Source organism: Hippocampus zosterae, chromosome 15 (assembly GCF_025434085.1).
Source record: "Hippocampus zosterae strain Florida chromosome 15, ASM2543408v3, whole genome shotgun sequence".
NCBI lineage: Eukaryota > Metazoa > Chordata > Actinopteri > Syngnathiformes > Syngnathidae > Hippocampus > Hippocampus zosterae.
In genome coordinates, this window is record NC_067465.1 from 6,463,501 (window position 1) to 6,476,804 (window position 13,304).

At 44.8% G+C, this 13,304-nt stretch overlaps 2 protein-coding genes and 1 long non-coding RNA gene across 4 annotated transcripts; 2 read left to right on the top strand and 1 right to left on the bottom strand.

Annotated features, from left to right (window-relative positions):
- Positions 1 to 997: 997 nt before the first annotated feature.
- dars2 (aspartyl-tRNA synthetase 2, mitochondrial) lies at positions 998 to 8,119 on the top strand. 2 transcript variants are annotated; one of them, XM_052088827.1, is made up of 17 exons: positions 998 to 1,640; positions 2,315 to 2,414; positions 2,559 to 2,625; positions 2,712 to 2,813; positions 3,125 to 3,220; positions 3,289 to 3,412; positions 3,645 to 3,691; positions 3,793 to 3,899; positions 4,099 to 4,168; positions 4,275 to 4,454; positions 4,774 to 4,881; positions 4,975 to 5,037; positions 5,313 to 5,465; positions 6,217 to 6,435; positions 6,519 to 6,682; positions 6,770 to 6,845; positions 7,225 to 8,119. In XM_052088827.1, the coding sequence occupies exons 1-17, from the start codon at positions 1,466 to 1,468 to the stop codon at positions 7,312 to 7,314; spliced, it is 1,941 nt and encodes a 646-aa protein (XP_051944787.1). In that variant the 5' UTR covers positions 998 to 1,465; the 3' UTR covers positions 7,315 to 8,119. The 2 variants fall into 2 exon arrangements, with proteins under 2 accessions (XP_051944787.1, XP_051944786.1); XM_052088826.1 differs by having other exon boundaries at positions 999 to 1,640; positions 6,519 to 6,629.
- Positions 7,209 to 8,335, bottom strand: LOC127616981 (uncharacterized). The gene is made up of 2 exons (XR_007967256.1): positions 8,275 to 8,335; positions 7,209 to 7,401 (listed from the first exon to the last, which is right to left on the bottom strand). It is a non-coding gene; the product is annotated as an uncharacterized LOC127616981 (long non-coding RNA).
- Positions 8,336 to 8,358: 23 nt separating this feature from the next.
- Positions 8,359 to 12,721, top strand: bpnt2 (3'(2'), 5'-bisphosphate nucleotidase 2). Its single transcript, XM_052088832.1, has 8 exons — positions 8,359 to 8,932; positions 9,300 to 9,372; positions 9,479 to 9,625; positions 9,852 to 10,011; positions 10,402 to 10,497; positions 10,684 to 10,845; positions 11,033 to 11,167; positions 11,849 to 12,721. Exons 1-8 carry the CDS (start codon positions 8,814 to 8,816, stop codon positions 11,989 to 11,991), a joined length of 1,035 nt encoding a protein of 344 aa, XP_051944792.1. The 5' UTR covers positions 8,359 to 8,813; the 3' UTR covers positions 11,992 to 12,721.
- Positions 12,722 to 13,304: the final 583 nt, after the last annotated feature.

Consider the following 13,304-nt stretch of genomic DNA (forward strand, 5'->3'; position numbering starts at 1 on the left):
GCAGAGAGAGGGAGAGCGAGAGAGATCCATCCATCCAGGGAGTGAAAGACCTGGCAGAAATGCAGCTCCCTTGACCATCTGATCTCCATGAGGCGACAGTTGTCTGATGATGTCATTGTTATGCAGGCGCTCTCTCCCTGAAATTCGATCCTTTTCATTCAGCACGTTTGTTTGTCAAGTGATATTAGAGCTGTTATTAAAACACACGGAAAAATAGGGCCACAACTGACACAAGAGGCACAACAGAATCTATAAATCAACGCTGATATTTTGTAATTACACATATTATGTACCTTTCCAATTTCCTCCCATGTTATTTATTTCGTTCGGGTTCGAAGCATACAACCGGAATGGCGGCTGATCCTAAGTGGTCATTAACCTCACGGTTACCTCTTGTGGATCATCAAGGAAGTGCACTTTCATGCCAACCACAATAGATCACTTGCAGAGCTCCGGGTCCGCGCGGTGCATGATGGGTATGGGAATTTTGACCAACTTTGATTCAGCGTTAATCGAGAAAGCTATGATTTGAGCCATTTCAAACGCCGGAAATTTTACGTTTTTCTATTCACGCAATTTTAAACGGTGGTGTTTGATACTCCGTACATTGAGCGCCCTCTACTGGGCCTGCGACACTTAAGATTAATGAAGTTTTTCATGACATTTTTTATCGATATGTGCAGAAAGGGGGTCGTGTGTGCAACACCGGCACAGGACCCAAGAAAGACATTTGTGGTCGATTTACAATTTTCGTCTTGATTTGTTTCAATTGAGTCATGAACGATAAACAAACATCTGTGTCGACAGAACTTTTAACTATTCCGCCATTAACTTAATATGACACGGTACGGAAACAACAAAACACTGCACTAACTCTATTGTCTGTTTGATATCGTGCAGTGTTGTTTAATGTCACAGCTTTAATAACGGACCACCGTCAGCGTGCTTGCATACTGTATTGTCATAGCCAATTGGAGGCGCTCTCGGTTCATTTTGCGAATAGACTCTAGAGAAGAAGAAATTGGACGAAACCATATGTGTTAGGACGGGGGGTGCACAACTCCGCACAATGTTATGGTGTTTCCAAAGGATAACGCTACGTTTGGACTGGAGGGCTGAAAAAACGCGGCCACCTTTTTTAGGACTATTGAATTTGAACGAGATCTTCGCTAAGGTAGTGAATATACTATATACTATAACCGGTCTGGCATGAGACAGGGAGTAGTTGGACCGATCGGGATTCTCTCCGTTCTGCGCCATCCTTGACCATGCGTAATTAAAACACAGAGGGTCTAATTTGTTTGAATCAGAAATTGATAAAAATATGACCTCGAACAGTTTGTCCAACGGTTTTTTGTTTGTTTGACTCTGAAGGCAGATCACATTTTATAGGCCTTGATCCTCGAAACGAGGCATATCCCACTCAGAAAAATTATCTTCATGTAGTACAATTCATGAATACATAATGGCCACAACATGCAGATATATGGTGCTGAGGACACTCCGTGCACTTGGAGTTCATGGAATTTCTTATCGCCACGTAACCTCGACTTCAAGTCAAGGAAACCTTATCTGGAGACCACAAGTTAAACACCCGAGCTGCCTTGACAATTCCCACGCATCCAACTCTTCGATCACAGGTACATCGCAAGCAGAATTATGTGTCGATAAAGTCTGATACAATCATTCAGATTTACCCGGACTGCATCATCAGCAAATACATGTCTGTCACTCCTTATATAATTGTATTCTTTTTCTTTCTTTTTTAAATTATGTGTCAAAAGAGACAACCGTAAAGGAGCATGATAACTTGGATAAGACAACACCGTAAAACTTTTGTATTGTACGGCGCAACTAGTATTCTGTAACATTAATTCATTCATTTTCCGAGCCGCTTGATCCTCACTAGGGTCGCGGGGGGTGCTGGAGCCTATCCCAACTGTCTTCGGGCAGTAGGCGGGGGACACCCTGAATCGGTTGCCAGCCAATCGCAGGGCACACAGAAACGAACAACCATTCGTACTCACAACCACACCTAGGGACAATTTAGAGTGTTCAATCAGCCTGCCACGCATGTTTTTGGAATGTGGGAGGAAACTGGAGCACCCGGAGAAAACCCACGCAGGCCCGGGGAGAACATGCAAGCTCCACACAGGGAGGCCGGAGCTGGAATCGAACCCGGTACCTCTGCACTGTGAAGCCGACGTGCTAACCACTGGACTACCGGGCCGCCCTATTCAGTAACAGTTTATTGCAAATAAAATGTCATAAAAAAGAGTGTTAAGTCTGTCACTGTCACTTTTTTTGTCCTCAGGAAGCAGCTCTTTGTCTTTTAGGAGTCACACCTGTGGACAACTGAGATCTGAGCATATTGGAGAGAAGGTCACCTTGTGTGGATGGGTCCAATACCTGAGGTGCTTTCAAATATGAGAGAAAACACTGAAGCCAACACAATCACAGTAGTTCAATGAATAAAATGGTACTAGTACAAGAAAAACGTGATTGGGCATGGCAATGTTTCTCGTTTTATAGTGACAATAGCTATTTGTCCTAAGCAGACAAGACCTGTTTGTCATTCTACGGGACTTCAGCGGCTTGACCCAAGTACTTATACCTCAGCAGGATGTAAGTGTTCCACATGAATATATTATGTATGAGAGCGAGGGACTCAAAATGTTTAAAATTAGGTGTAAATAAAGTCTTGTCTGCAGGGTGCAAGCCATCTTAAACAGATACTGTGTAATCTCACAGCTGAGTCTGTCATCAAGGTTACTGGGACAGTTCGGGAGCGGCCAGCGGGACAGGAAAACAAGGTGTGTTAAATGTACGGCATTCCATAATCTGCATTTTCACTCATCACTCATTACTCAAGGGGAAATTCCAACTGTCTTGTGTGTGTTTATTAAATGCATACCACACAACAGGCATGCATGGAGAGAATTGTCACATAGCCCTTTTTCACACACCCCAAAATCAATTATACTTGTATGTAGTATATACCTGTAAGAGTCAAGAGTCTATGTTTTCGTATGTGACGGTTGTGTGTTGCTGAGAATTTTATTTGTGTTGCAGAATTGTCATTGTTTTTCGAGATGCTGTCGTCATCACGTTGCCTTTATGATAGGGGATGCCAACCGGAGACATAGAAGTCCTTGCGGAGGACGTGGAAGTTTTCAATGTGTGCCGCAAGTTGCCGTTTGAGATTAAGGACTTTGTGAAAGTAAGCGGCCCGCACATCGCTCCTCACGCTGTTCATGTCAATCATTTGCCGTCTGTTCTGTTGCCCAGAAATCAGAATCGTTACGCATGCAGTTTCGCTACCTGGACCTGAGGTCTTCTCAATTGCAGAAGAACCTCCGACTGAGGTCTCAACTCGTGATGAGGATGAGAGAATATCTCTGTAACGTACACGGTATGGAAAATGGCCATATTCTTTGCATCCGACTGTGCATCCATTTTTTCCGCTGCTTCTTGAGGGGGGGGACAAGGAGCTGGACAAACACGCTTCTTGTCACGCAGTCGGACGAGTGTAGCGCTGCACTATCAGTACTTGGCTCGCATTCTCATGTGCCATCCATCTCTCCGGTCTCTGAACCGCCTCTTAATTGACCTTCTGCTTTTGTTTGTTCTCTTCCACTTTGTAGGTTTTGTTGACGTCGAAACCCCAACATTGTTCAGAAAAACACCAGGGGTAAGTACAGTGCGATTCCGTGAAATAGGCACGAACTACATATTCTCATTATTGCAGGTTAACCGAGGTTTGTCTCACTCGTCTTTTCCCGCTGCTCTTAGGGAGCCAAAGAGTTTGTGGTTCCGTCCAGAGACCCGGGTCGTTTCTATTCCCTCCCTCAGAGTCCTCAGCAGTTCAAGCAGCTTCTCATGGTGGCCGGGATTGACAGGTGGGACAATGCAGTCGCTCCTTTCGATGCTTAGCGGTAGGAGGGATGGTTTTACCATGACCCACTTTCCCGGCATTGGGTTAAATAATGAGTTTTGTAAAAAAGCCACTTAAATTTAGAGGAAAATCAATCAATCAATATTTGGTGTGATAGTTTCTCATGTACACGTCAAGTAAAATGTGCACGGTGACTGTCACAGGTACTTCCAGATTGCTCGGTGCTATCGAGATGAAGGCTCCAAACCGGATCGGCAGCCCGAGTTCACCCAGGTAACGATGTCTCGCCTTCTCGACACATCTCCAGAAGAGTTATTTTCATTGCTGGAAATGTATTTATTTATTTCCCCTCCGCCTCATTGCGAATGTGACTCTACAGGTCGACGTCGAAATGTCTTTTGTGGATCAGGCGGGCATCATGTCCCTGGTGGAGGGTCTGTTGGAATACTCGTGGCCTGCAGAGAAAGGCCCGCTCCCGCTTCCTTTCCCATGCGTGACGTATGAAGAGGCCATGAGGGACTATGGGGTGGACAAACCCGATACCAGATTTGGCATGAAGGTGTGCTACTTCCGTCTCCTGGATGACATCCGTGAACACAAATGATGAATCTTCAAGTGGACTTTGACAAAATTTCTTGTTCATCTGCGACTTTGTAAGCTTGCATTTTCGGAAGTCACTTTTTTATTTTTTTTTAGTTGACTGTGGTGCTTGAAATGAACATTTTCTCCCTTTCTTGCGTTATTCTCAATCGACATTTGCAAGATTATTTCCATCAAAATTGGAACCCAAATGCCATTTGTCTACCCAGTTACGGAAATCCACTATTGAACAGGCACCGTAGGTTAACGTTGACTCTCTGCCGTTCCTTCGCATTCAGCTGACGGACCTCCGAGATGTTTTCCTGTCCACCGATATCGGTTTCTTCAAATCGGCTGTCAGCGAAGAGGGAAGCTCCGTTTTGGCCATCTGTGTGCCCAGGGGAGCAGTAAGAGCAAACTTTATTTTTTTATTTGTATTTTTTTTACAAAATCATCACTTCCTTTTCTTGTCATCTTGACAATTTACGACTTATTTTCAGCAACTATTTACGGGGAAAGATTTAGAAGAACTGAAACAATCATCCAAGACTCATTTTAACCAGGTAAGAGGATGATTGGCGGTTGCCCGTGATTAGTATTTTTATGATTACCATTAGTAGTCGTATTATTTTTGTGTGCGTCTGTGTTCAAATGAGTAGTTAAATAAAGTCTTTAAAATGTTACATATTCAAGGTAGTTCTTTTAACTCTTAGGTGCCTACATACTCATACCTGTCAACTCATACGGTTTAGCCATAGTTTATACGGATTTTGTGGTGAACCTTGCGTATATGGCCGTATCGCACAAATCATACGGATTCTGAAAATTTCCGTCCAAGGAAGTGAGTTTGGTGCTGGTCAGAGCAGATGGCACCCTGAAGTCTCCTCTGAAGAAACTCTTGTCAGGCCCCGCCACTGATGCTGTACTGCGGAAGACGGCTGCCGAACCAGGAGACCTGCTGCTGATCGCCGCCGGTCCCGTTGAAGTTCTGGTATGAAACAGGCCCCTCATGAAACCATGTATGAGTAACCCTGGAAGGGGCACGCCATTTCTTGAATTTCAATGGAAAGAAGACCGAAGCGATGGGGTTTGGTCCCATTGGCCCTCGTCCATCTCATCCTGCTGACTCGGGACCCACGGCTCCTTCTCGTAAGCCAACGGTCTGGAACTTGGGTCTTCAACTGGACAGTGATTTTTTAACTCGGACCGGCAAATCGGTGCCGTTGTTAAGTCCAGCTTGTTTCATCTACTGCAGCTGGCTTAAGTTAAGATTCTCCTTTCTCTGGTGAGCACTTTGAAACAGTCATTCGTGGAGTCAGCTAATCCTCCACGAAGCATCTCCAGTTGGTCCAAAATGCCGCTGCTAGCCTCTTGGCTGGTAATCGTAAGAGGAAGCACTTCACCCGCTCCCTCTCCATTTTAGAGTTCTTTTTCAGCCTTATTATTTCTTTTCATCTCTGGAAATGGCCTCGGCACACCTTCCCTCTCTGAGCTCCCTGCCCGGGTCTGCAGACCAGATACTAGAGGGGGGTAGCAAGAATTAAGAGCAGGCTCTGAGGGGATGGAGCCTTCTAGTGTCTTCGATATTCATTTAGCATTTTATTGTTTGTTGTCTGAATTATTTTTGCTCCATGCGCAGTGGTAGTTGTTTCCAAGCACTCTAGAAAAATACACTTGTGAAAAAGTATTACTGCTGTCCAAGGTGTCTTTTATTAACCATCACGTTTCTGCTTTATTCTCAGCGCCCAATGCTCGGGAGTCTTCGTTTACAGTGCGCAGAGCTCCTGGAGTCTCATGGCTTGACAGTCCGCGACTCTTCGGCCTTTCATTTCCTGTGGGTAGTGGATTTCCCCCTCTTCTTGCCCAAAAAGGACGAGCCGGAGCGGCTGGAGTCTGCCCATCATCCATTTACCGCTCCGGCGCCAGAGGACACACCGTTACTCTACACGCAGCCGGAAAAAGTATGTTGCTCTCGTTTTGGAACGACTGAATAATGAACGCTGTATTGTAGTTGTGTATGGATTTTTCTTCTTTGTCATACGAGGTTCGTGGCCAGCACTATGACCTCGTGTTGAATGGTTGTGAGATTGGAGGAGGTTCGGTTCGAATCCACAAGGCTTCAGAGCAACTTCACGTTTTAAAGAATATCCTCAAGGTGAAAAACTTGACACGGACGCGTCCGCTCGATATGGCAAACTTGCTCTTGTGGCACGCTTCCAACAATTGGTTTGGCTTCTTCCCCCAAATCCCCTTTGCGAGGAGAAAAACTCACAGTTGTGGCATTTTTCTCCTCAGGAGGATCCCACTGTTCTTTCTCACCTGTTGGGGGCTCTGGACTCTGGCGCGCCACCACATGCTGGTATTGCGCTTGGTAAGATTCCACGCAGGACTCAAGTTTAGGAAGTTAAAACAAACTGCACAGGTAGTTCTGTTCAGCTGTTTCCCCCCGACCCTTTTTTGGGGGGTCGTGACTCATTTGATGGAAGAAGTTATTTGTTTGGTGGATGAAATTGGAGAAGGAATGTGATGTTTTTCATTTTTTAACAGTAAAATATTTTGAAGTATTCTAAATGATGGAAATTAGAAGTAATGCATCAATGAACAGAAGGATTTTGAAAAGCAACTCAGAGCAAGGAGTGAATTCAAGAAAACAAAAGATCTTCTGTCAGCGCAGGGGAACTACAACAAAATCAAAATCTCGCAACTAAAAATACAATACGCGCATTTATTGTTATTATTATTTTTTTAAGGTTTGGACCGGCTGGTTTCCATCATGGTGGGGGCTTCCAGCATACGTGATGTCATCGCCTTCCCAAAGTCATTTCGCGGTCATGACCTGATGAGTCGCGCCCCAGACTTTGTGTCAGACGAGGAGCTGAAGTCCTACCACATTTCAGTCAAGTGGCCAGCAGAGACAGGAGGACAACCTGATAGGAAGTGTAGGGATTAAGAACAAAGATAATAGGGAAGGAAAAGCCTTCTGCATTCTTTTTCACCGATATCCATTGAAATGCATGCTGGGAGGGGAGTTTTATTTTTTAATACATAATAATCATGAAAATGCAATCATGAATACGTAATATACTATGATAAGTGGTTATAGATTTCATTATAGAATTTTCCCAGTCTCTGGGGAAAGTTAAAAAAAAACTGATGTGATGGAGACGGAGTTAGACTATCAAACATACGGTTTATGCGTGTTGCTTCTAATGAATAGCATTGCTTCTTGCACCATCATTAAAAATCAATTTTTATGGCTCTGTAATGGTCAACTGCAACAATATTTGTAAATGTAACCCTGCCGTCCCTCCGTCCCCATGTTGATGCCAAATTTTCAATGGTCTTTTCTTTTTTTTAAATACCAACCCAAATCCAGTGAAGTTGGAATGTTGTGTCGATGATAAAAACAGATTACAATGATTTCCTAATCATGTTTAACCTATCTTTAATTGAATACACGACAGAGGTGAGATATTTCATGTTAAAACAGATTAACTTTGTTTTTGGCAAATGATCATGAACTTAGAATTCTGTGGCTGCAGCGGGTTCCAAAAAAAGTGAGACAGGATCGTGTTTACCACTGTTACGTAACCTTTCGACAATTTACAATAAACGTTTGGGAAGTGAGTGCACGAATTGTTGAAACGTTGTCGGTGAAATTCTTTCCCATTCTTGCCTGATGTACAGCTTCAGCTATTCGGCGAGGTAGGGTCTACTAAATAGTGCAAGAATATATCGTGAATATGCTCAAGGGACATGGGTGGACATTCGGACACGGGGTATTTGTTGATTCCACGCACCTTTTATTTGTGTGAGAGAGAAAGAGAGCGAGAGAGAGAATATTAATTGTTTATGTGTGTCCCACAGTGATGACGTCAATAGCAACCCGGAAGAGATGTCGCGTTATCTGACCCTGGTCGTCGTTGAAAAGGAAGACTAGTGAACAGAGGCAGGATTGTTCAGGTCTACGTTCAACACGACAGAAACCACGGTTAGATTCTACGGGTTTCAGAGCAAGAAGTTGGTCCAATGAAAGGGAAGACACGGTCGGAAGTTAGAATAATTTGATCCGTAAAGTCTTGTTTAGCGCTAAACGATCGAACCTCTAAATGGAATAACAGCTTGTTTTTTATGGGGTGGGGGGACAGTACTGCATTGACAATTTATTTGGTATGTTCTGGTATTCATCTAGCGGCTTCGCATGCCTATCCCCCCAAATTAGTCCGTGTGCGACGAAGCTGGCAATTTAAAGGCTCTCTATCGGCCGTAATAGCCACGTCACGTAGCGTGTGAACGATTGCTCGCTTTTCTCCCATCACTAAGATACATATTGGCCATTATGGCTCCGATGGGTATTCGTCTGTCTCCTTTCGGCGTGGCCGTTTTTTGCCTTCTTGCGCTCGGCATTTTATACCACCTTTACGCCGGGGTCATCTCCAGCAGACTGGCTGCTTTCAGGTGAGTCTCCCGTCCACTGTTTTAATACGCGTAATACAAGTCGCTGTGCCCCGATGATCCCGGTCGATCTAATTTTATCGGAGGATTACGAGGTCCTAGTGGGGTGATTAGACTCCCTAGCTATGCCATGAACAAGTGTACTGTTTTGTTGTTTTAAGCGAGGTGCGGGGAGCGTCATACGTTCGACCTCGATATCGAATTCTCCTTTGCCAAAAACAAATACTGTGTATCCCTATGGGTGTGTCTTTAACAGGATGTCAGTTCAGTGCTCTCCCAGCTGCTCATAACACTTTATGCCACAAATTATGCCCCTCAGATAAAAATGACTTGATCTGGCCCAATTTACGATCACCATTTTTCTTTGTAGCCAGAGGAGGAACATCGATCTGAGAGACCTTCTGGCTGTATCGGTGGAGGCTGCAGTTCTTGGCGGCAAGGAGGTTAAAAACAACCCCCCAATCCCTCACTTCTTAAAAAAAAGTACCCCTACTGTGTTGGTTATGGTAGTGACAAGCACGATGCATAATGTTGTGTTTTATTGAATAGGTGAAGAAGGTGCGTGATGAAAACAATCTGAAGGAGAAATCAAAGGGAAAGACAAAGGAGGGGGCTGATGAGCTTCTGACCATGGGAGACTTGCTTTCGCATCGCAAAATGTACAATCTTGTCAAGAACACCTTCCCAGAGATCAAGGTATGCTTTTGTGTTCGTTTGCTTGTTTTTTACAGTTTAAACTCCCGGTAGGCTCGAGACTCGACTATTGATAGCACAATTAAACATTCGTGAGTCAGTTGTCGTGGTTTCATCCATTTTATGAACATAGATTGTTGGTCAACTAAAAACACTGGTGCCATATGTATTTTCCACACCAATCGGTAAACTTTGTGTGTGTGTTTTGTTGTTTCCCTTCTCACCCCAGGTGAACAGTGAGGAACATGACAGCACTGTGGATAACACTGCATTGTGGAGTCGGGACATTCCAGCAGACATACTGGAGAAGATCGAAGGACACAAAGAAGTCCCCGCCGAGAGCGTTACTGTGTGGATCGATCCTTTGGATGCCACGCAGGAATATACAGGTTCGGTCTCCTCGTGGTTTGGAGCCATGATTCTCAAACTTGGGTCCCTGGACCCCGCAAGCTAGAAAACTTTCGATCTGCCGCTCGCTTTTGAGAACTGTCTTTTATGGAACAGTGCAATCTGGTCTGTTTTTAATTGTTTCCATTCGTACATAAGATGCACCGGACGCATTGTAATGTTCAGAAGTCGATTTTAACTGTACCATGTGTTTATTTGATAGGTTTAACGCTGTTTTGGTGGGCTCACACCAGACATGAAAATAAAAGTCTTATATATTGCTGTTTGGGACGTATCGCGATTTAGTACTAATTGTTGCGGTTGATATCCTAGAATCACTTGAAATCTACTCTCCACCACCCTTCTTTTGAATTTTTTTTTTTGCTTCCCAGAGTCCTTGGTCAAGTACGTGACGACAATGGTCTGCGTCGCTGTTAATGGTAAACCAGTCATCGGTGTTATACACCAGCCATTCACCGGTTTCACCGGTAAGTGTGTTGTCCAAACTCGTCAGGCTCTCCCAGTTGATTTTGGCATGAGCTGGGTAGTATAGCCCAAATCCGTACTCGAGTAAAAGTAGCGTTTCTTTAGAATAACATGACCGAAGTCAAAGTACAGAGGAGTCCTACAAATAACGACCTGAACTTGACCCCACTTTGTCATCTCTCCGGCAGCCTGGGCGCTTGTGAATCAGGGATCCAATATGACTCCTCGCTCGTCTTATAGCGTTAGCCCTCCGAAAGTAATTGTGTCCCGCTCTCACTCGGGGAAGGTTAAAAACTTCGTTCACGACGCTTTTGGAAACGGCACCACAATTATCGAAGCGGGAGGAGCAGGTAAGACGCTTTTTTACGTTGATGTTGGCATCAATCATGAAATATTTTTCAAAGGGACCCAAAACTGAATCCTTTTGTTTTTCTGGTATTTCCATGCAAGGCAGGCCATGTCAAAAATTCCATTCAACGTACGGCGCATCTGTAAAGTCTTCCGAGCTTCACCGTGGTGGTCTCGTCTCTCTTTCAGGGTATAAGGTCCTGTCGCTCTTGCAGATGCCTTCGGCGGATAAAGAGCCCGTAGACCAAGCCGACGTTTACGTCCACGTCACCATGATCAAGAAATGGGACATCTGCGCTGGTGCGGCCCTACTCTCTGCGCACGGTAATCTCTTCAACTCTCCCTCTCCCCATTTCAAATTGCCGGTCCCCAAAAACCCGACGCGCCTAGTTGATGAAGATTTTTTTTACCTTTCAGTGTGAAATGTTGTGATGAGGCAATGCAATCCATTCGCAGCTGCCGGCCGAGCTCCAAATGTTCAACTAACGGTCACATTTACGCCGCATTTTTCCTGCGCAGACATTTAGTTGAGCAAATTTTGAACATGCGTGTTATTCACTTACAGACAGAAAAACACGTTCATGTGAAGATTTCAAATAATAAAATACAGTAAGGCCTTCAATGATGGATAACTGTTCGCAGAGTGTTAAGGTTGGTTGTGTGTCAGCTTGCCAACAAAATCAAAAAGCCAACAAAAAAAAGTTGCTCATCAGTCCATGACATCATACACGAAAACACTTGATCCTCTGGCTTAAACGTCTCCAAAAATGGCAAAGTAAAAGGGCCCCCTACAGTTCATGTTGTTGCGATGGCTCGGTGCTCAAACTCCCAATCGACAGAATCCATTTTTGACTCAACTGGTCAAATTCAGAGTGGCTCGCCGACATTTCCACGCCCATCTGAGCTCCCCGTGGCTTTGGATTGGGTTGTGTTGCGGCTTTCTAATGTGTGTTACAGTAGGCACGGCGGCACGCTAACCGAGTCGCATGAAACTTTGGCTGCTAGGGGGCCACATGACAACTCTGAAGGGGGAGGAGATCGACTACAGTGGGACTCCTCTCAACAAAGGAGGCCTGGTGGCCACTGTCGGCGTTGACCATCAGGCCATCTTGCAGAAGCTGCCAAAGTGGGACCCCGAGAAACAGTGATAGCCCCAGCGGACACCGCCGCTCACCTGGAAGCAGTCGTCTACGGAGGATTCGCTCGACAAACCTGATAAAGACCTCCTGGGGCGACGAGCCACAATTGGACAACAGAGCCAACATGGCCGCCACAGGGAGCCAGACTCCTACGTCAATACAGTGTACACTTGCAGCTCGATGAAATGGTCCGGCGTACCGTTTACGTGCCGACGCTCGGTTCAGTTAGTCTCGGAAGAGCGGCGGCGCCACATCGTTTGTCCTCCGTGGATTTGCATGATTGTGAATGTTGCTCTTCCCCGCTGACTCCTCCCCCTTTGACAAGTGGACACACAGGGACAATATCTTCAAGGCTTTATCGTATTGCAGAAAGACTGTTCGCTTCTCTACGTTGTTTTTAATCCACCCACTTCGTGCCATCAAAACCGTTGCTTCCACTGGTGTGATCTTTTTCCTTGAATCCTTTCACCCCGAGCCCCCACACTGTTGGGATCCAATCAACACTGGATATGAGCGCCGCTCCTCACGCCGCCGTTAGTTTGCCTTCTAAAATGGCGTTTGATTTTAAAATGGAAAAATGTACACGTTTTGTCATAATGTGCCAGTGAGTTCAAGGCACACCGCACGGTAGTGGACTTCTTTGCTCACAGCTGGTGGTCTCGACTTGAGCAGATCCAGCCCTTGAAGAATGACAAATTGACAGCATTTTGGCATGAATATTAAAACCTCTGCTTTAAGAGTAGGTGTCCGCCTAAAAGTACTTTATAGTCCCAGTTTGTTTTCTATTCATATGAAAAGAATGTGCTGTCTTGTGTTGTTTTTTTTAACTTTACATGAAAAGTTATTCACTCAGTTAAGCACAATACAAGTAGTTTCTTTTGCGTTGTTTTGAAAAATTGCGCACACCTGCCAAAGCAAAATACATCTGCAATGTGCTCTTATCACTTTACAATGTATAGTTGATCGCGGTCGAACGGTAGTCGGCGGACTGCTCCAAGTCGATCACGAGGGGTGGAGGGAGAAATTGGGTGGGGGGATTTGTGCGTCTGTTTGTGTGTCTTATTAATAATGTATATATTTATGTTAGTGTGCAATTCACCCAAAGCATCCAAGCAGTTTCATTAAAAAAAGAGTATTTAAAACAAAAATAAAATAAAAAAGCAGGTGACGTTTAACATACGGTGGGCCCGTGATCTGCATCACCGGAAGTTGTTAGCGGTCAGCCGTCTGCAATTGTAGTTTGCCATCAGACCTGCTGCGCTCTCTTTGATTATTATTCTTATTCAGAGTTTGTTACGTGTACAATTGGCCGACGGCACTTG

What these genes read in the sequence shown, in the direction of transcription:
- bpnt2 (XM_052088832.1), top strand. Translation starts at nt 8,814, where the DNA reads ATGGCTCCGATGGGTATTCGTCTGTCTCCTTTCGGCGTGGCCGTTTTT. An exon ending in AGCAGACTGGCTGCTTTCAG is followed by an intron (nt 8,933 to 9,299) that starts GTGAGTCTCCCG and finishes TTTTCTTTGTAG; the next exon opens with CCAGAGGAGGAACATCGATC. An exon ending in CAGTTCTTGGCGGCAAGGAG is followed by an intron (nt 9,373 to 9,478) that starts GTTAAAAACAAC and finishes TTTATTGAATAG; the next exon opens with GTGAAGAAGGTGCGTGATGA.
- dars2 (XM_052088826.1), top strand. Translation starts at nt 1,466, where the DNA reads ATGGCCACAACATGCAGATATATGGTGCTGAGGACACTCCGTGCACTT. An exon ending in CAGCGGGACAGGAAAACAAG is followed by an intron (nt 2,814 to 3,124) that starts GTGTGTTAAATG and finishes CCTTTATGATAG; the next exon opens with GGGATGCCAACCGGAGACAT. An exon ending in ATATCTCTGTAACGTACACG is followed by an intron (nt 3,413 to 3,644) that starts GTATGGAAAATG and finishes TCCACTTTGTAG; the next exon opens with GTTTTGTTGACGTCGAAACC.